The 22175-nt window shown below is 38.2% G+C and overlaps 3 protein-coding genes across 5 annotated transcripts; 1 reads left to right on the top strand and 2 right to left on the bottom strand.

The window, feature by feature from the left end:
- Positions 1-3: 3 nt before the first annotated feature.
- Positions 4-18354, bottom strand: LOC131434924 (translin-associated protein X-like). The gene is made up of 2 exons (XM_058602215.1): positions 17962-18354; positions 4-697 (listed from the first exon to the last, which is right to left on the bottom strand). Exons 1-2 carry the CDS (start codon positions 18225-18227, stop codon positions 37-39), a joined length of 927 nt encoding a protein of 308 aa, XP_058458198.1. The 5' UTR covers positions 18228-18354; the 3' UTR covers positions 4-36.
- On the top strand, positions 2625-13653 carry LOC131434905 (calcium permeable stress-gated cation channel 1-like). The gene is made up of 3 exons (XM_058602170.1): positions 2625-3128; positions 10607-11621; positions 11684-13653. The coding sequence occupies exons 2-3, from the start codon at positions 10673-10675 to the stop codon at positions 12967-12969; spliced, it is 2235 nt and encodes a 744-aa protein (XP_058458153.1). The 5' UTR covers positions 2625-3128; positions 10607-10672; the 3' UTR covers positions 12970-13653.
- Positions 18259-21937, bottom strand: LOC131434912 (beclin-1-like protein). Of its 3 annotated transcripts, XM_058602193.1 has the most exons (4): positions 21655-21937; positions 20537-21602; positions 20324-20477; positions 18259-18387 (listed from the first exon to the last, which is right to left on the bottom strand). In XM_058602193.1, the coding sequence occupies exons 1-3, from the start codon at positions 21764-21766 to the stop codon at positions 20366-20368; spliced, it is 1290 nt and encodes a 429-aa protein (XP_058458176.1). In that variant the 5' UTR covers positions 21767-21937; the 3' UTR covers positions 18259-18387; positions 20324-20365. The 3 variants fall into 3 exon arrangements, with proteins under 3 accessions (XP_058458176.1, XP_058458166.1, XP_058458186.1); XM_058602183.1 differs by lacking the exon at positions 18259-18387 and having other exon boundaries at positions 20244-20477; XM_058602203.1 differs by lacking the exon at positions 18259-18387 and having other exon boundaries at positions 20244-20477; positions 20537-21590.
- Between the last annotated feature and the right edge of the window lie 238 nt (positions 21938-22175).

Genomic DNA, 22175 nt, shown 5'->3' with positions numbered 1-22175 from the left:
CAACGCAAAGCAAATTACAGTTTGACTTATTTGATCTTAGAAAAATACACCCTCATCTTCGTCTAAGTTATCTTTCGATATGTTAACAAAAGCACAATCTTCAGTATTGCCCCATTTGGCGGCTTCTCCTCCGCGTACCTTCACATTATAACATACGTTCTCGCTTTTGAGCAAACTTTGTCTCAACGTGAATAGTTTCTGCGAAAAATCACGACTTCTAGCATTGCTCACCGATATGAACCCTTTGTAAAGTTCTTGCATAAAACGACGATGATCAAAACAACTTTCAACGTCCCCAGAACCGAGTGAGTTGATACACTTACGCATAACTTCACCGCTGAGGTCACCTATTCCCAAAAAAAAATCCAGCGGTGGCAATAGGCAACTTATCTGGTTCTTCGGCGTTTTATTGTTGTCTTTATCATCATCAGAGTTTTCTTCATCCTCATCCGAATTGGTTGGAATGTTGTATGTAAGTTGATTCTGAATAGTCTTCCAATTGGAAATGATCTGAGTGGAGACGTACTCGTGGAATGTATAAGCTTCGATGAACTCCTGCAAACCGGCAGTATAGGCCCGTGTGTACTGATACGGATCCAAGCCGTGCAGTTCCTTGGCAATCGTGACGAAATGGGTTTGACAGAGAGACTCCAGTCTTTTTTTAGCTTCATCGCAAACACGTGACTGGTTATTTTTCCTGAAAAGAGACAAACGTAAATATGAGATCAGTGGCTCTTGTACTTGTGATTTTCAATTCAAATAAAATGTTTATATAATATGAACTTTGTTCCGATAGTCTTGAATATTTGATGAAAAATTCCTGAAATGTTTTACTATTAGAAAACACAAAGAAAAAAAAATGATTTTTCAAAACGCGTTAGACCCTACCCGCCCCTTAGCAGGTTGGAGAGTTCAAGAGTCTGTTCTTAGCATAATAGAATGCACAAAAAATAGTTGGGAGCCTAATTGAGACTCTTAGACATTGACCAAAAAAATAATAAACAGTGGTAAGCGCTTGTTTTTGGTGCTAAATGTTTTAGGACCCTCTCGAGATAACTAGACGTTTCTAAGACAAAACAAGAAAATCACAAAATTTTGAAAATTCGCATAACTTTGAAACGTTCAGTTTTACGGACAGTTTGAATGAACAATAACTGAACGATTTACTAACGTATCGGTTGAAGAATTGCAATTTGTTGATCAGGGATGTCAGGTAAAAATTTCGAATATCTGCAGACTGGATGGAAAAAGTCTTGCTGGCAGCAGTTTCTCTATAAAGAATGATACGCAAAACTGACTTGGCAAGCAAAAAGAAATGTCGCGGAAATTTCAAAAGTCTGAAACTTTTGCCGAAAGTCTGCAAAACTCTTTTTCAAAAGTCTGCACAACAAAAAATAAAAAGTGTCTGCAGCACTATACAGGTAATCTGCAGATCTGGCATCTCTACTGTTGATATAAAAAATGAGGAGATTTTATCCTGATGGAGAGACTATGAGATTTCAGCTCCATTCGGCTTTTCCCTGCTCCTATTAAATAAATTAATAAATAAATAAACTGAGCGTATGTGGCGTTAACTCAGTTTTGCGTTTCGATCCTTCACTTTTTATGTCAGTTTCATCAGTTTTTTGTTGGGGTGGTCATTTCAAAATATGACTAATTAGGTTTTGCACGAACATGACATAACCTCACAAAAATGAACAAAATGAACTTTTTTTGACAGTCGACGTGTACTTGTTTACAGTTTAAAAGTTCATCAGAAGTTCATCGTTCGAATGTAAAAGTCGCCTCACATTCAACAGATTCATACATATATCGCTCCTTGATGCTGGAAACACATACAGGACAATCTTTTTAGTTATTTTCACTGTGGAATACGTTTTTAACGTGCACCTTTTCGTCATTTTTTCAATTTTTAACTTGCAGTCGCAAAACAAAACAAGTACACGGCAACTGTCAAAGATGAACTTGATTCATCGGCAGTTCATCTGTGTCGTCATCGTGCAAAACCTAATAAAGAAAGATTTGCAGATCCCATAACTCCATAACCCATAATCGGATGAAACTGAACTCAATAGCTTCAGTCAAAATACCGGTTGTTTGGCCGGATGAACTCAACAGTCATTTCAGTTAGGTTTTGCACGATGAGCACTCGAATAAACTACCAATGAACTGCGGATGAATCAAGTTCACCTTTTGACAGCTATCAGTGGTTTGTTTACATATCTATTAACACGTATTCAAATTAGAATGAACGCAATGAACACATAAACAAACCACTGATAGCTGTCAAAATTTATTCATTTTGATAATTTTTGTGAGGTTATGTCATGTTCGTGCAAAACCTAGTTAATCGTTCATGTATGATGTCACACACAAAAAAAATATCCATTAAACTGATAGAGTTTAGAAATGCATCATTAAACGATCGGCAATTTCCATTTCAAAGTGAATACTGATGGTTGGTTTATGGCCACCATTAACAAAAAACTCGTGAGTTTTTCTCGACTTGCAGCAATCTGGCATCACAATTTCAAATAACACGAATACCATCACACTTTTTTGACACTACCTGTCAAGAATCTTATTATGGCATTACATCAGCAGAGAGAGATACAGACAGTTTACGAAAGCATTCCATTCCATCACCAAATTCAAAACATCAAAATCGCTTGAACGGAACGGAACGGTACTTGCTGCTGCTACTTAAAATACAGAAGTCACTTCCGGTGAAACTCTCAACGGGTGAGCACGTTGCATCGTGTTAGTCCGGGGAAAATTCGAGTATTTCGCAAGAAAGAAAGGATTTTCAGCCGTACTTTGACGATTCGACGCAGCCACACAGCGAGATTTTCGCTTGTAGTCAAGTGAAAAGAAAGTCCACTGGACTATAAACGAAAATTAACTGGCAATATAGCCTTAGTTGCTGTGCCATCAATTCGGCGTCATCTCAAGTGAGGTGACGCCAACCAGAAAGGAAGAAGAAGAAGAAGAAAATACAGAAGCAACAAAATAAGCAAAATCCATAATTACTTTTCACTCTTAAGAATTTAGTGCAAAAATCAGTACGTCAGTAGGACGTTAGTTTTTGACCACTCGAAAAATCTATAACTTGTACTCCTGGAACGGAGGTAAGTACAGGAGAATGTTTTCCTTTTATTTCAACAGTGGGTTGTGATTGCGTGACACATTTTACCGCATCATAGGATTATGATTGTCGGAAAAGTAATCGAACGATGAAAATGGGTAGTTTGCAAAATAAACCAATTGATTTATTGCGCAACCCGAAGGGATATATTTTTCAAAAAATATGACGAATCACATTTACGTTTAAATTCAAATTAATCATCTAATTTTTAATGCACATTTTGCTGTATCGAAAGTGTCCGATTGGTGGTGTTGATACGTTGCGAACAGTATGACCAACGCTCCTACCCCTTCTGTTCGTTTTCTCTGTTTTTTTTTATGTTCGCGATGTGTATTAATCGCCATCATTCGATTATTGGAAATGAAAAGTTCATTTTAATTGATTATTTTCTAATATTTTTTTCAACCAAGAAAGACTATTTTTAGTTTTGAATATTTGAAAGGTTTCTCAACGCAAGGTATTCAAAGAAAATTTAATAAATTCCAATTTTTGTATTTCGTGGCTTCTCTACTCGATCGTGAACTTGCTACTGTAGCAAAGAAGAAAAGCAAATAAAAAGAGTAACTGGACAAGTTGTCACGGAAGCCACTCGCGATTAGAGTCAATTCAATTTGATTTAAATGAAATCAAATCAAGGACCGAGTTGAATACAAAGAAATGATCGCTATGCTGTGAAGAGATCACCGCACGACGTAAGGAGTTGTGATTACTACGTCGCGGTAGGCTCTGCTAACTATGCTAGTGTGAAGTTCATTGATAAAGACGACTACGTAATGGAAAGTGATGGATGGAACTGACGGTGACTCATGTTTTGCACCTGTGCCGTAGAACACAAACATATGTGGCTATTTTGTTGTTTCGATTTCATGCTACGTAGGATTGTATCCTAGAGTCATCTAATATTAATGTCAATTTGGGAAGCCAGTTATGAAGCGTAAACCTTTCGCTTTGAATGTCAAGCGAGGTCCAGTGGAGAAGCACAGTGCATACATTTTACATGAAACACAATCAGGCTAACGGGTTCTGTACATGTTGGGTCAATCCATTCTAAATTTAGCTGTTTGCAATGCTCAGATTGATTTAATTCATTTAGTTCTGTTCTTACTAATTGTAGCCTCAGTATTGGACCTATATTTTCCGATCGTCATAACCTTTTTGACACAATTTCAATTTCGGAAATACTAGCGTGCGACATTGAATATTTTTCAGGCACGCCAGATATGATGTGTATTGATAATCACATGCACCCGGAGCACTATCAACATAATACTACGATTATTATCATTTAATAGTATAAAATGTGTGATGATTATTTTCCACTGACTTATTTGATGTTCAAACAAAATTTTGAGCGGAGTTACCTGGAAGTGGTACCAATTCAAAATTCATCTAATGGAATTTAGCCATCGTATCATTTGACTTGTGATACAGTATCCTGAAGAGAATGCCCTTTTTTCTGCATTCGAGTTTTGGGTATAAGTAGCCCCGGATTTATTACTATTATCATTTTGTATTTATATTTCGTCTCCAGCTCATCAGTGCTTAACAGTTCATGTTGAACTGCCACACCACTCAGCAATTCGATAGAAACCTTATAACCTTATAACAGAATTAAATGGTAATATTAAAAAAATTATCCTTGAAAAAGTTAACGATAAAAACCGCTGAGCAGACGTAAAGCTATCTCTATTTGAGACACCTAGACTTGTACCTAAGCGCAGTGTTTAATTTAATAATGAAATTCCAAATGTAATAAAAATGTAACGATTCTAAGAAGGTAAAATCGGGGCTAAATAAAAAGATATAATTATGGTTGACATTGAATCAACAAGGAACAATTCTCCTTCCGAAAAACCGATTCCATCCAGAAAGAGAATCTTCTTCCAGAATCGAATTTTTTTTTTCAAAAATTCCTAAAATGGACGCTTGTCACTCTGGAAAACTATGCTTGCAATCTCAAAGCATTTCGTGCTGAGCATTCTTTGTTATTCCGGAAGCGAAAGTGAATGAACGAAACCCTCTGATGAAATCGGAACGGAACTTCGGAAATCCGTGTAAAAAAATCGCGAAACGTCGAAAATCCGTCGAACGTCGCGATCTGGTGTAATCTCAAAAAACTTTTTTTTTAAATCGACTTTGGGACTGAATATGCTTGTAATTTTAATATGGAATACATATCAGGTGTACAACTTTGCTTCCGCCGTTTTTCGATAGGTGGCTGTATCGGCTGGGGCTGGTCAAAATACATAGATGATAATGCCTTTAAAGTGAGTGTGTACAGTGCCTAACGAATTGTCATCGCCGTTTCAGGACAGTTGTTCTTGTTTTCGTATTATTCACGCTCGAAAATGTCTGTTTATGTGCCCAATTCTCGCCATTTGCGGGAAGTTTTACTTTTCTGTTACAATTCGAAAAAAATGCAGCTTAAGCGCATCGAATGCTCTCAGAAACTCACGGTGATGCTGCTCTGAGTAAATGAACGTGTCGGGAGTGGTTTCAAAGTTTTAAAAATGGTGATTTCGATGTCGAAGAGAAAAAACCTTCAAAGATGAACAACTAGAAGCTTGATGAAGATTCGTGCCAAACCCAAGAAGAGCTTGCCATTTCTAAACGTCTCAAGGCCCTGGGCATGGTTCAGAAAGAACAAAAAACTGGGTGCCGTACGAGTTGAAACCGAGGTACATCGAGCGCCGTCTATTTGTATGTGAGCAACTGTTTAAAAGACAAAATCGTAAGGGGTTTTTACATCAAATTGTAACCGGTGATGAAAAGTGGGTTCGATACAAAAATCCTAAACGCAGAAAATCATGGGGAAAACCCGGACACGCTACTTCGTCCAAGGCAAAACCGAATATTCACGGCGCCACCTTATGATTTGTATTTGGTGGGATCAACTCGGTGTGATTTACTACGAGCTCTTAAAACCGGCTGAAACCATCACAGGAGATCGCTACCGAACGCAATTGATGTGCCTTAGTCGCGCGCTAAAAGAAAAGCGGCCACAATATCAAGAGCGACATGACAAAGTCATCCTCCAACACGACAATGCTCGGCCTCACGTCGCAAAAGTGGTTAAAAAGTACCTGGAAACGCTGAAATGGGAAGTATTGCCCCACACGCCGTATTCCCCAGATGTCGCCCCTTCTGACCTCCACCTATTCCGTTCGATGGCACACGGCCTGGCAGATCAACATTTTCAATCCTTCGAAGAGTTGAAAAATGGTTTGCATCATGAATAGCGTCAAAAGAGAACTCTTTTTCGAGCCGGGATTTGAAAATTGTCGGAAAGATGGGAGAAAGTTGTCGCTAGCGACGGTCAATACTTTGAATAATACATCTGTAAGCACTAATTTTGGAAAAAAAAAACGGCGGAAGCAAAGTTGTACACCTAATAGTTGAGGATCATCAAAAAAATCTTCAAATGGAGGAAAATCGATAAAATAAAATAAAAATATGAATCCTATTGAAATCAATATTTCACACAAGTACACTCACAAAAAAAAAATTGTTGCCGAATGTTTTTAAAAATTCATGAAACATCGAGATCCGGTGTTATATCGACAAAACTTTGAAAAAAAAATCGACTTTGTGATTCAGAAAAATTTTGAGTTTTCTAACGTGATGGGTAAGTCGATGCCTTTCATTTTTCCGAAATCGAAATGTATATTTTTTTAAATTTCAAATATTTTCTTGAAAAAAACATCGAAAATTGTCACTTAAAAAATCGGGATAACGATAGATCACGACGTTTCATGCATTTCTAAGACAAAACAAGAAAATCTCATAACTGCGAAATTTCACATGAAAACCACGTAACTTCGGAAATGGGTGAAAAATTGGAGTGTGTTTGAAAAATTTCGGTTTTGCAAAATTTTGAGATGTCCGAAATCGAAAAAAAATGGTTTGATACCAAATGTCTTAGAAATGCATGAAACATCGAGATCTGGTGTAATCTTGAAAAATATTTTTTTGAAAAACTTCGGGATAATACCAGATTTCGACGTTTCATGCATTTCTGAACAAAACGTTACATACATTTTCAAGCAAAACAAGAAAACCACATAATTTTGAAAATTGATGAAAAAACGCGTAAACTCGGCAATTCGTGTAAGAAAAAGCATAACTTCGGAAATCTGCGAAAAAATGTGCAGAACTATAAGAAATTTTTGCCGAATGTCTTCAAAAATTCATGAATCATCGAGATCTTGTTTTATCTCGACAACAATCTGTTTGAAAAATATCGACTTTGGGAAATTTTGAGATTTCCGAGATTGAAAAAAAAATTGATGCCTAATGTCTTAGAAATGCATGAAACGTTGAGATCAGGTCTAAAAATTTTTCTTTGGTAAATTAAAAATGTTACTTCAGAAATCCACGTAAAAAAAGCGCGTAACTTCGGAAATCCGCATAAAGAATCGCAAAACTAAACAATTTTTTTCTTATCAAGTGTCTTAGAAATGCATGAAACGTCTCGAGACATGAAAAAGTTTTGATATTTTTCGAAATCGAACATTTCTTTTTTGATGCCAAATGTCTTAGGAATGCCTGAACCGTCGAGATCTGGTGTAATTCCAAAAAGTTGTCAGAGTGTCAGAGTTGACTTAAAAAAAATTTCAGGGTAAAACCAGATCTCGACGTCTCGTACATTTCTAAGAGAAAACCGCATAATTTTGAAAATTCGCTTAAAAAAATCGCGTAGCTTCGGTAATCCGCGAGAAAAAAAACCGCGTAACTTCAACAATTCGCGTAAAAACGAACCGCATAAAAAACGCCAAGGCAAGGGTTATAATTTATTTGAACACTTTTACTGAACTTCTCGTTCAAACGTCAAAGTGGGTATTGCATCCTACTTTCCATTTGTTGAGTGAAAAAAATCATAATGCTGAAAATTGTTACTCATATTTGGACTAGTAATATTGTTCCCGGCTTTGCATTAAAATTTCAGACGTTTTCCCGGGTTTCTCCCAGTGAAACCAAATTCCCTTCTCCAGATTTTCGCGATTTTTTCCACCCTAAAATTATTGATTTTGAAAAATTCATTTGTCTGTCAGTAAAAAACGGTTTCCTGGCTGAAAAAGGTGGGTGGGTAATGTCAGAGACATAACTGGATGTCGTGAATACAAAAACAACTGACATGTTCCTTAACACTTCCGAATATCAATTAGTTGATCAATTGTATGAATTATGCAAGCATTCCCCTTTTTCACATTTTTCGCAAAAACCAAGAAGGCTTCACTTGATCTCGATTACTGTGAATTTCACACAGCGAAAAATGCACAAATCTAATCAAACAGTTCTAGATTTGCACTAAACTGAGGATTTTTACCTTCGATTTGCGAAGAAGAAATTTTAATAGTTCTTCATAAAACTTTTAGAGCCATTAGAACGGCTGATTTTGTATGATGCTCTCCACCGTTGTGCCCTTTTCGTTGCTTTTTCACCAATACAAACGACTAGCAGCTGTGACGCAATCGTACTTGTCGGAAGCGAAACTAGCTTTGCAAACGACACACAATACATCAGCTCGCAGTGGCGATAGAATCCAAACTGATCCAATTTTCGTTAAGAGGTTTCTTTTTACGTGATTTCGTTTGTAGCTTTTTCACTAATGGGCGGTCCTAACGGCTATAAAAATACCAGCATATAGAATTTTAGTCGATTAATTCATTTCGGATTTGCATTTCATTGAAAGAAACTATCAGGATGCTGTACGGGATTCATTCATGCCTTTCAGAAGGACCGAATTGTAGAACTCACTACGATATTAAGCACTGTTCGGAACATTTTTCTCGAACGCTGTACAACAAGCAGCAGATATTTTGTTTTCTTCCTCAGAACGCGTTCTGATTGGCTGGTGTTGACATGGGTCAAATGAGATAGGTTTTTCAATAGTGTACTATGGAAATACTTCAAGGCTGTTGCTATACACGTTTAAGTTGAAAAAATTCGATTCTATTGGTGGTTAGATTACATAAATCCTTTCACAGATCACTGAGCTATGAGCTTTCAAAATACGAGAAAGACAAACGCGCCTTATGAATTATCCTTTTTAATACTCGTTCATACCAAACATTTAAGAAAAGTTTAATTTTGAATTATTTGAGATTATGTCACACAATTGAAAATTTTATCATAATATTGTGATCATATTTCCGATGGCATGTAGCAAAAATTATGTTGATTCGTTAGATACAACAAGAGATATTCACGATCAAAAACTTATCACTCTTTCAGAGGGTAAACTTTAAAAAGGCACCCCATAGTAAAGTAAGTCGTATTCACGACAAAAAACACTTAACATCTTATGGACTCTGGTACTCTGTTTGTCAATAGCAGTTGGCCGAAATGTGGATTCCTAGATTCTGAACCTGAGTTTTGGAATTGGATCAAGGACTGTAGTCCGGATTAGGAACTGTATTCAGATGCTGGATTTTGCAACTAAATTCTAGAAATGAAATATAGAGCTCTGGATCTGAGTGGAACAAAATGAGTTGCCCTGTTTGAAATGTCCTACTCAGCAAACGGCGGAGGAAAAACGTAGAAATCCAATTTTCACCTGTCATATCTACTCAGTAGCTAACGCGTAAATATTATATCGCGCAACACATAAGAACCGTCGTCCGAGCACAAGAAAGGCAAACACTCGTCATAAGTTTTCCTAGCCATCAGTATATTTTATCTCTATCGTTCGCCCGGCAAATACATTTGATATCATAAAGGCTTGACGACAGTTTTCGGCTAATCAAAAAGATTATTTCTCCAAAAGTCATTTCACCGGAAACCGTTACCCGACGAATACATTTATCATAATATTTACTTCGATGTATCAAACCTCTTACTGGCTCATTGTCATTCGTTGCCGGTGTCGCTACGGAAGAATATTACCGTTCATGAACAACGCCGGTTTACTTATGTCGTTTTCGTTTTTAAATTGCACTACACCGGTGTAGCGAAAGCTGCACTGAAACCGTTCGTTTTTACCAATTGCACTACACCAGTGCTACACTTTTTCTGCGCCGATACCACTGGTGTAGCACTCATCAAAAGTTTGGTGTAGCTCTGTGCAATGGAATCGTTAATTGTAGTCAATGGTTACTGTTTATGTTTTCGTCATTTTTGTTCGTTTATTCATGCCTCAGTGTAGCACTGCACCGGTGTAGTGCAAATTAAAAACGAAAACGCCATTAGTTTCCTCCCTTTTGTGATATTCCATTTTTGCGTTTAAAATCACACACACAATAATATACATTTGTAGGTTCTGACAAAAAATGAACGTGAGATCCAATCTCCTATCGCAAGTTGATTTCTTTAACTCACGCCTGTTTGTTATCTCCACGTTTCGGTCGGTCCCTCCTGTTATCGCAAGATGACAAATGAAGAAAAAAAAACCTCGCACCTGGTACGATAGAAACATCTTTACGAACTAATTGATTATTCTTCTCTCTCTTTCTTTCTAAACAGTGCCTTCGTCTCGCCGCCTATGTCCAGCTGCCTCCGGTAGAGCACCGTCAGTTAATCATCGGCAGCATGGAGAGCAACGAAACGTTTTCCACGGTCAGCTATGACGTACCGAGCCGAGATGAATGCTTGGTGTTCAACAAAACCAAAATCATAATCACCCTGTACGAGGGTATACCGGAAACGTTGCTGCTGAACGTGATTGCCTGGATTTTCCTGATTTTGCTGTTCGCTTTGCTTCGGCGACAGGCGTGGGACTACGGTCGGCTAGCACTGGTAAACAGCCATGGTGAGAATAAACGGTGGACCCAGCTGTTCTACGCTCACGGTGGTGTTGGCAGTCGGGCTGGATTGGAGACAACGGATGCCAGTATGAACGTCGATCGAGGATTCTTTTCGTGGATAATGGCGACGTGGAGACTCACCAGAGAGCAGATTTTAATGCACAGCGGACCAGACGCAGTGCACTATCTGTCTTTCCAGAGGCACCTGATGGTAGTGATGGGCATCATCACTACCATTTCGATTGCCATCATTTTGCCGATTAATTTTTCCGGCACGCTCAGCGGAGATAGAAATTCTTTCGGGCATACCACGATTTCCAATCTGGATCCGAACTCATCGTGGATGTGGGTTCACGTGCTGTTTGCCATTGCGTATGTGCCGATGGTGGTGCTGATAATGCGGCGTGCTTCGGGCAGAAACGCATTCAAGACGGCACCGACCAGAACAGTAATGGCTAAAAATATGGCTCAGTCTGATTGCGACAAAAGAGCCATCCGAACATATCTACAGCAACTGTTCCCAGACGTGGGCATCGACGATATTCAGTTGACCTACAACATTAGTAGTCTAATAAAGGCAGCCGAAGAGTACGAGAGGATTGTTGATGCGAGAATTTATTGCGAAGTGCATCGAAATCGCGATCGGACACCCATTCAGGCTAAAACGCGCTTCTTCACCTGCGAGAAGGTGGATGCGCTAGAGTATTACAAAGAAGAAGAAGCCCGACTAGCAGGTTTGTCTAACGAATGAATCTTTTTCAATAGTCAGAACATGATTTCATCTATTTTTGAATAGGTCAAGTAAGTCGATTACGAGCGTCCGCTCTGAATGAACCACTTGGAATAGCGTTTATCACGCTCAACTCGGCACAGGAGGCTCAATATGTGATATTACATTTTAAACCTACCTATCGAAACTGGGATATGACATTTGCACCGGCACCGTCCGATATATTTTGGGAAAATTTGAGCATCGATACCGCGCAATGGTACTGCAAATGGATCACAGTGAATTTGATTTTGTTTTTGTTCCTATTTTTCCTGACAACTCCGGTGATTATCGTCAATCTGCTAGACACACTGAAACTGACGAAGGATACGACATCGCAGATTAATAAATTCAGTCCACTAATATCGGAATTCCTACCCACGTTGCTACTGTGGTCGCTGTCTGCCCTGATGCCGGTAATCGTGGCTTACTCGGACACATGGCTTTCGCACTGGACCAGATCGCGGCAGAACTATGTCATCATGACCAAGACATTCGGCTATTTACTGTTCATGATTCTGATCCTACCATCGCTCGGGTTGACCAGTGCCGAAACGTTCCTCCAGTGGACCCTTCATTCGAACGAAACTTACCGCTGGGAGTGCATATTCATACCCGATAAAGGGGCATTTTTCGTGAACTATATCATCACAGCAGCGTTCATCGGTACGGCTCTGGAGTTGATACGCTTCCCCGATCTCATTTGCTACATTTGGAAGCTGTCCACGGCGAAGTCCCGTGCTGAAACTCCCTACATACGTAAAACGATCTTGATCACGTTTCCATTCGGAATCCATTACGCCTGGATGGTGATGGTTTTCACCATGAGTACGGTCTACAGTCTGGCTTGCCCTCTGATTATGCCGTTCGCCATGGTCTACATTATGCTGAAACACTTTGTGGATAAACACAACCTATACTTCGCATTCGCTCCATCGAACATGATCAGTCAAGGCAGTGGTGGCCAAATACACAGCACCGCCGTTACGATGACTAAATTTTCCGTCGTCACATTGCTGTCGATCATGGGTGCCCTCGCTTGGATCCGTTCCGGAGAACTGGAATTTCGCGCTATTGTGCTCATTCTGGCCCTCTGCCTCACACTGTTTATGTTTACGTTCATGTCACCGATCAAGAAGTGCACCACCAAACCACTTAACATCGTGGAAACGGAAGGACCAGCTCCTGTCTATGTGGCCGATGTACTCATCAATCGCCGGATGGTATCCGATAGTCCGTCCCATCTGAGCTATGGATCGGATACTACTATGGACATTGTGATGAATGATGCCAGCCGAAGTGTTACAGTATAAAGCGGCATCCATTTTTCGTGCTGCAGTTTGTTTCAGTTTGCTCATTCTTTTACTCTCTTCGTTAGTATGTGGCTTTTGGCCACGAGCAACAGCTATTAGGTTTGTCGAAAATGTTGTTTTTTTTGTTTCTTTTGACCTTTTTTTACGTAGACTACTTAGCAACCGCCTTAAATTATTTGTACTATTTTTACGCCTATGAAATGTTCAGTGCTTTGAGGAGAATGTATTTCGTTTGTCGTCTGAAACGGATATTTGTATTCAAATAAGAAATTAACTGTGTTTTAGTGAAGTATATTAATATGAAAAAACTAACTTGTAAGAAAATAGAATGGCTTATGATGTAAACAGAATACGAAGGATTTTAGATCCTGATGTTTGTCCAAAAAAAAAACAGTTAATTTCATCGTAAGAAGCTTACCCAAACGAATTATTACAACTTTTTTTCCGCTATAATTTATCACATCAATTGATAACTTGTTTATTAAGAAAAGATACATTAATTCGGAGAAAATCAGAAATGGCATAATGGTAGAATGTTAAAATGTTAAACTCATTTGAAAAATACAGCGAAGATACTTCACACATTCGAAACACCTTATTGTAGCTAAAATGAAACTGTGAGTACTACTAAAGAATCATAATAATAAGAAATATATTATATATTTTAACTCATTTAGAATTAAAGTTTTGATTTATTGAACCCTGTGCAGTTCCGAAGCCTCTGGTGACGCATTTCACGACTAACTTTACTATGGGGCGCCTTTTCCAAAAATTTATGTGTTCCAAATCTGTGCAAGAATGAGTAGAACTCGTGAATATCTCTTGTTGTACTCAACCCAATAACATTTTTTTCCTCCATACTATCGGAAATATAATCAACAATTTGCGATGAAATTTTCAGTAATAGGAAATAACTACAGTGATACACCAGTGTGTAAGTTTCATTTCTACACTGCGGATGCATGGGGAGCCCACCCACAAAAAAGAAAGCGCACTTCTTTCCAGTGTCCATTAGACAGACTTTGAGTGTGTGCTTGTTGAAAGAAGCTCTTCGCATGAATCGCTCTCACGTACTCTCACCTAAATACACCCTGATCACTGGCGCGTGATGGTGAGCGAACACGTCTGTGAACTTCAATTAATAGAGAGTAGATCTGTCCTTGCTATGCAAAACTCGTTTTTTCTTTTGTTGATTTTGCGTGCCCCACGCTTCTTATACGCAAACCATACACCATAGAATGTTCACTGGCGTGTACACTTCTGTGAAAATATCTGCATTCACCTCAGAGAATTTGATAGCTCTGCGCTAGCACTTTGCCAGAGGTAAAAGAAAATAAACACGCGCACTCGTGATGCGTGCACACACTCGTTGAAGTTGTTAGGGCGAGGGGAGAAATTTTGCTAGCTCTTCATCATACAGAGGAGACATCTCTGCTCAGAATTATAATTTTCTAAAATGTTAGGTTTCAACGAGTATTAAAAACACTCATGACGCTTGTTTGTCTTTCTCGTGCTCGGGCGTCGGTTTTGATGCAGCAACATTGCAATTTCGGGTTACCATCTGGGTAGGTATAAAATTTGTCGTACTTCAGAATAGGTGCATCGTTACAATTCTGGAAATAAAGAAATAAAACTTTGCACAATTCACACAATATATCAACTTATGAGGACACTTTTAGCTATTCAGAAGTGTGACGTTTTATTCGTATTCACGTCATCCAGTATTATCTCTGACGTTACCCACCCACTTTAATAGTCGGGCTTGAGAGCACCTTCTCATTTTTCATTCTCTTTTCTTAGGTGTTCTGTTTTTTTTTCAATTGCTGTTTGGTGCTCTGTATTTTTTTTTTCAATTGCTAAAATTGATTTAGACTGGCTCTTGAAAAGGACCAACATTTTTCGACTCATTTTATTCTAATGGATGATAAAAGTAAATTGATATGCCCCTTGCACGTCTCTATTATCGAGAATCGAAAATCTTTGACAGTGGTTTGTTTACATCTCCATTAGAGTGCCTATAGAGTGACACCAGCTGTTCGTTTGGAATGACAGCTACCAGTTCCAAACGAGCAAACGACCTGTCAATTCAATGTAAAGCCAATGGAATGTTTTGAATTGTTGCCAACATTACGGATGAGAAGTCGTCACTCTGGTTATAGGCACTCTACCTATAACGTCTCATCCGTAATGTTGGCAACAATCCAAAAGTTCAATCCGCAATGTTGGCAGTTTCGTTAGCTTTCCATTCTATTTGACAAGTCGTATGCTCGTTTGGAACAAAGCTGTCATTCCAAACGAACAGTTTTCGTCACTCTGGTTATAGTCACTCTAATCTCCATAGCTGATGCAATTGATTTGATCAAAGTAGTCGATCGCGTTCAGAAATAACATCGATTGGAAATCGAAAGAACACAAAATATTGTGCACCTGGAAAATCCTTTCAGTTATAAGCTTTCAGGTTTAAATGCTGATGATCAAGAAACAACATCTGTTTGTCGAGTGCTCAAAACCTACATGAAAACCCAGAGTGTGGAAAAAAAATCGAAGCGCCTTCTATAAAACTGGAAGCTGCGCAGCAAGGTGTTGAGAAGAGTGTTAAAGCTAACCCCGGTCTTTCAATTCGAAATGAGGTCAGAATGTACACGTCAACTTTCAAACGGTTCGGAACACTGCTTGCTAGGGAAAGCTACAAGTAGTACAGAGTCAATAAACAGCACATGAAGCAGAATTTGGTGACCTACGATTTTGTTCCCGAGGAATTTGTTGAACCGTCTGGAATTCCACAGGGGAGTCATCTTGGCCCTTTGATTTTCTGACTGTACTTCAACGATGTAAATCTTTGTCTGGATAGACCAAGAGTATCTTTCTCTGATGACCTCAAGATCTATCACACCATCCGCAGCACAGAAGACGCGATTATTCCGTCAACGGCAATTGGCAATCTTTGCCGTTTGGGACAAAACCAATCGTATGATAGCGAAACCCGAAAAATGCTCAAACATAACGTTCACAAAGAAAAAGTTACTGTCGCGTGCTTTGATTATAGCAGTTGTTTTGAATAATAGAATTGACTGTCTCGCTTTTCTCTGCGAGAGTCACATCAATGTTTGTCCTCGCGCTCTCCGTAACAACGTCTTAGCACATAATAATTCTTAGACAACCTCTACGCCGCAACAATTATAGAATTACCGGTTTCGTCTTAGGCTTACAAAGATCGTTCAATCGAGTATCATCTGGATTTGACTTCAACCATCCACGCAAAACAATATAAGCCAACCTTATATTTAGCATTAGAAATTATCATTAGGATTGCAATGTGTCTGTTGATTTTACAATAAATAAATAAGTTATTTATGAATTGGCAAAGCAATTTGCAGTTGTGGCCTGAAATGATTATCCTCGCCAGAGACATCCCGTATATTGTCCTGAATAGTCAAGCATAAGCGCAAAGTCATCTTTTGGATTTCGAACAGTTCCCAAGCTGTTGTTACTGCAGAGTATCAAAGCAGCGAATTCGACAAAGCGGTGGGCAGTCAAGGACATTTTGTATGCGGAAAAAAATTGTAGAAAAAGTTACAAATCCTACCTAAAAGTGTTGTATGGGAGATTACCAAAGAACTTTTTTTAACTTTTTTTTAACGATTTTTTAACAAAAATATAAAATAAAACCTGTTTGACAAAAAATTACAAAGCACAGGCCCTATGGAGTTGTTCGAACTGTTGACGTAGATCTACACAATTGAGTGCCAATCGATAGTTGGAGAAAAAAGAGAATATCGAGTTTCACAAACCGGTAGCGCCCGAAAGCCACAGCGCCTGGGAGAAATTCCAATGCAAAATTTGAGCCAAATCGGACCATGGGAAGGTAACCCGTCAGAAGGTCGAATTTTAAAAATGCAGGATATTTTCAAGATTAAAAACTCCACTCCCAGAGTTGGTTAAAAGAGTCGGAATGACACAAAATTTCGACATTTCATGTATTTCTAGACATCAACCGTTTCAACCTTTCATAAATCGCAATAAGAAAACTAACTAAAACTTGTTTTTTGTTCAAACTGCAAGTTTGTTCAGTGTTTTTCAACGAACTCGAAGATTGTCTTTTCAAATAAAATATAGAAAATAAACTTGCAATGCTAATATAATCTACCGACAAGGAAGATGTCCTTCCAGTCACTATAGACTGGCCGCTGTAATATGGAAAACATTAATAAATCTATTAACGAATTTGTTCCGTACCTCGTTGAAAAACTTAAAACGCATGATTAAACCTGCAGAAAACAGCATCATTATCACATCCGAATCAAAATGACTGCTATACAGGCTCTTTAAAACCATTGATACTTGGTTATGTTGGAGTTTGGCTAAAAGTCATTTTTGTGCTATAGGCACATAACTGTTTTCACTATTCTTTACGTTTCGTCTTCGACTCGTCAGTACAGAGCAGTTCAAATTGTTCCTTTTCCAACACATTCAACAAAATACGAAACAACTTTCAACATGGTAATTAAAATTATCATTTGGGTAACAATGTTACTGTTGATTCACTATTTCTGACTTTTAACATACCATTCGAAGAATTCGAGCAAAAGCTATAAGCAATCAGGACATTCTTTATATTTAAGCTTCCAAGTGTTAATTTCTATTAGAGTATCGTTGCGAACGGTTTATTATTTTAAGATAGATTGAAAAACAAAACAATTTGTCGCTTCAATTTATCCAATACAAATGTTTCAATATCAATATGACTTGTTCCATCGGTACATCTATCAAGTTCTGAGCGGTTCTATGAAACAAACAATGTCCATCTCTTTTTGATATAGTTACCCATTTCATAGTATCATTAAAATTTTTGCCATTTTCACGGATATAATAAATCTATTATTAATTGTTAGATATCAATGTACTGCAACCATGTGCGATTGTGTTGAAAAACACCCATGTGTTAAAAAAGTAACTCTATATAATAAAACTTTTCAACAAAACACCACTTACTTCGCATCCACGGTATGAAGCAAGAATATGATCCTCTTGCTCTCGATGGTGATATCCCGGCTGCACTTTACAATGTGCTCATAGCGATCGTGCTTCTCATCCAACTCCCTTGCATACTCCCGGAAACACTGAACAACCGGATTGTTTTCATCGACCGGTACGTCGAGATCCTTTCCGGCACCACGTTTACCGCCACCGCCATAACGATTTCCACCACCCTTGTTGAAGTTGGCGCCGCGACGATTTCCTCCGCGATGATAACTCATGATAAACGAATCTGCTGCTCGTACAAAAACCGAAACTCTTGCTATCAACAATATAATTTAATCTTGGAATAATAACAAGCCGCTACCGATCAGTGATGCCAAATTGGATTTCAAAATTTATTGGCACATTGTCGCAAAGCTGAATTACCGGTAGCGCCACCTGCCAATGAAAAATGGAAACAAGAAAAAGAGAATTCTTCAGAAATTATCACATTGGCAGCAGTAATTTGCAACGATGTTTTCGTTTATTCCATAGTACAAGTAGTGTGAAGAATCCAACCAACTCTATTGCGATCGCTGCGCTACCCGAGTGGCGAGCTTTGAACTAAGCGATGGTGATAATTTTCAGATTTTGCTTGAAGATTCGAACAAAATGCCGGGTTTTTATTTATTTTTTCTTATGAATCGAATACTAACATACAAAAACGTGTGAAAATTTGGTAAAAAAAATCGATCATTGATGATTCAGTAACTTTCCGTGGTATGTTTGATTAATATTTATGGAGAAATCGTTACATGAAATACCAAATTCGAAGAAGTGAGGTTGGGTACTGTTTTCATATCTGGGATATTCTTTGTTTTTTGGGTTGGATTTTGAGATTAATTTATAAATTATGATCAAAAGTTTTATGACTAGTCTATTTATTCATGTTTTATCATCTAAATCAAATCTGTATGTGAACTGAAAATTTCAAATTTCATCCGAGATTATCAAGAATATAGTACAATTTGAAATCATATGTTTGATGACAACACGTGAATAATCGTTTTTCTTACCCATATTTGTAAGGTTTTGCCATCTGCATTCTTTAAAACTCAAGTAAATTGAAAAATCCGTCTAAATTTTTTCTAAATACATGGTATATGTCAAAACAATCACCATAACACTATCTCGTGGTGACCACGCTGATTGGATTGTTCAATAAGTCATCCATCAACATTCACTTTGAAGAGTAATTTCGAATGACTCGGCACTCGCTGAGAGTAAGTCATAATAGTAAACGGCAGAGAAAAATTTTTCCTTTCGTCTGGTGTTAAATTTAATACTCTATCTTTCATAACTCGCTTGCAATTTCTTTAGAAAGTGGAAGTTGACGGGTGGTTTATTCGCCGTTCTAAAAAGAAACGCGTGATACTAACAAGATATCCAGGCAGAGATGCCAGATATTTTTATAGGAAATCTGTATTACTCTCTAAAAAAATCTGTGTTTATCTGTATTCACCAATAAAATTAAATTTCATCAATAAAATCATGTTAAAAGACGTTATTCCAACACATTATGGCTAGATTCAATGAGACCAAGTTTTGATTCTCGTCACTGCAATCAAATACTAATAGATTGCTCGTACGAAAAAGTTTTTTTTTTGCTTTTTGGTAGATTCGTTTTAAATTTAGGAAATCTGTATTAAATCTGTATACTGTATGCGGATGCAAAAATTTGTATAATAAGCAGCCCTTACACGAGCATTATTTTTATCATTTTTAATGATGACTAAGTAAAGATGTATTTCAAATTTGATAGAAATCTCATCATTACACGTTCATTAAAATAATATTATTTTTAGTAATGACATTTTTAATGACTCGTGTAAGGGCCGCAATACAGATAAATCTGTATAAATGGCATCTCTGTATCCAGGTCTCACATTTCCTGAACATGTGAACAATCATTCATTGGCAACATCTTTTTTTTTTTGCGAGCATGGCGCCCTTAGGTGAGTCCTAAGACGCGAATCCGCATCGAATTTCATATATAAAAGTAGGGGAGAGAAATGTCAAATTCCATTCAATTGACGTGATATGTTCAATATGATGCCATGCGATGGCGTTGCTGAACTGATATCTCTCTAAGGTAGCAGGGTCTGATTCGATTTAAGAAGTGTTAAGTTTCGTTTTATGCGTTTATCTCTCCCGCCCCTAATAAAAGTGCGCGTGCTGATATGCATATCAGTAAGCTCAGGGACGTGTTTTATAAATAAAATATATAAACTTAAGTAGATAGATTTCATTGTTGAAGCTGCTTCAAGCTAGGATAAATAAGTTTTAAATTTGAAATAACTGATAAATCATTCATTTTCATTAACTAATAACTCACATTTAAAAACTATTAATTGGGGTTCGAATCGAGCCGAAATTTTCAATGTTTCTCTTCGGTAAATTGTGACGATACCCATGTTAGTCCCCATTTCAGATTCGTCAGTAAAAATTTCAAAGCTTTGGTCCACTGTTCCTCTGAGTTGAATTGAATTCTATTGAATGAAAACAAAAATGAATATACTGAAACATTTTAAAATTATAAACCTCATACTTAATTGAATAACTGTTGCCCGTCGCGGAATCTTCTATCTTCCCTTTCTCCATCCGATATGGTAAGCAAAAGTCGGGATCCTTTTTAACTACTTCCTCCTTAAATTGCTGTAAACAGTCCAGGAACGCAACCATAGCTGCGTCGAATTTTGTGTCCCAGAAAAATCTGAAACCGCCACTACCATAAAGAGGAAGTTCTTTCCCTTCGCCCAATACTTCTATATGCGAGTGATTCCCATATGGAACCAGCCGATAATTCTTGAACGTTAGATTCATTTTTCTTGCCAACGCAGACAGCAGCAAGCACGTTTGTCCCCATGCTGCATTTATTTCGGACCAATCAACAGGAGCGGATGGAAGCCTACCCAATCTAAAATTGTTTATAGTTCCAAAGTGACCCGAGTGCCAAATGTGAAACGTTACATTGAACACATTCGTCTTTTTAAGCTTATCCAACTGGACCTGCGCGTATGACATTTGGCATTCAAGTGATCGAAACTCATCTTCCGTGGTGATAACATCTCGCCGATGTTTCGTGTATTCCCGCCAGTATTTCTCCTCTTCATTGCTAAGCCTTTGTTTCTCCGCTTCCTGTTCTTTAACTGCCAATTTGATTGCATCTTCTTCTCGAGTCAATTCAGACAGCTCCTGTAACAGACGTTCTTCTTCCTCCTTCAGATCAGCCAGTTCCTTGTCTAAGAGATCAATATTTGGTACATCGTCTGTCATCTCCAGCTTCTTCAAATAGTTATTATAATCATTCCATTCGTCTTCAGCCATTTTAAGCTGTTTGTCCATCAGCTCCAATAAGGTATCGGTGCATTCGTCGCACAATGGATGATCGATTTCCGAGTTGTTCGAAAGGGCATCGAAAAGTTCGGCTTTGACCCGTAGATTTTGACTAAGTGATTCCTTGTCCGGACCGTCCGAAAGCAGCATAAAACCGTTTGTGTCGTTGCCACTGCATTCCGCACCGTATCGAAACAGTGGTACGAAGTGATCCAAACTGGCCGATTGTGATTCTATATCCACCTCTATGTGGGAATTAATCGGTACTGTAATTTTTACTTCAGAGTTAATAAGAACCGTTTGAAATTCTTGCAAGAAAAAAAAACTTACACGCTAGCTCAGCCAATGTGTGCTCTCCAAGGGTTGCAAACGAGTCATCGATGTGAATTGGCTGCAGACATCGCTGGCAGGAGAAACTCACACTGACTTTCGCATCGTTCATAGTGTACCTCGGTTCTGATTTTGTGGATGGACGCTGTCCACGGGTAAACAAATTTCGTAGTATTCAACAGTGATGAGGTTTGAGGAATCTAAAACAAAGCGAAGATGATAAACTTTTTCACAGAATCAGAACTGGATCTTCAATGTTTTCATTTATAGTTGTGTTATGAGTTTTTGACATTTGTTATAGTCACTCTAAATGTAATCTGGCGTAAAGAAGCTAAATCCGCTAAATCATTGTCGGACACAGGGATGCCAGATCACAGACTAGACTTCGTTCGTTAATGTTTACTTTTTGTGACAAGTTTCGAGCAGCTGAACTACCGAATATTCCGCCAATAATGCTAAAGGCGATAGCATCCATCACACATCGCTATATTGAGCAAATATCATCATAGACACACAGGGTG

This window comes from Malaya genurostris, chromosome 1, assembly GCF_030247185.1.
Source record: "Malaya genurostris strain Urasoe2022 chromosome 1, Malgen_1.1, whole genome shotgun sequence".
NCBI lineage: Eukaryota > Metazoa > Arthropoda > Insecta > Diptera > Culicidae > Malaya > Malaya genurostris.
The sequence above is the reverse complement of the archived record's forward strand: the minus strand, read 5'-3'. Positions and strand labels throughout refer to the sequence as shown.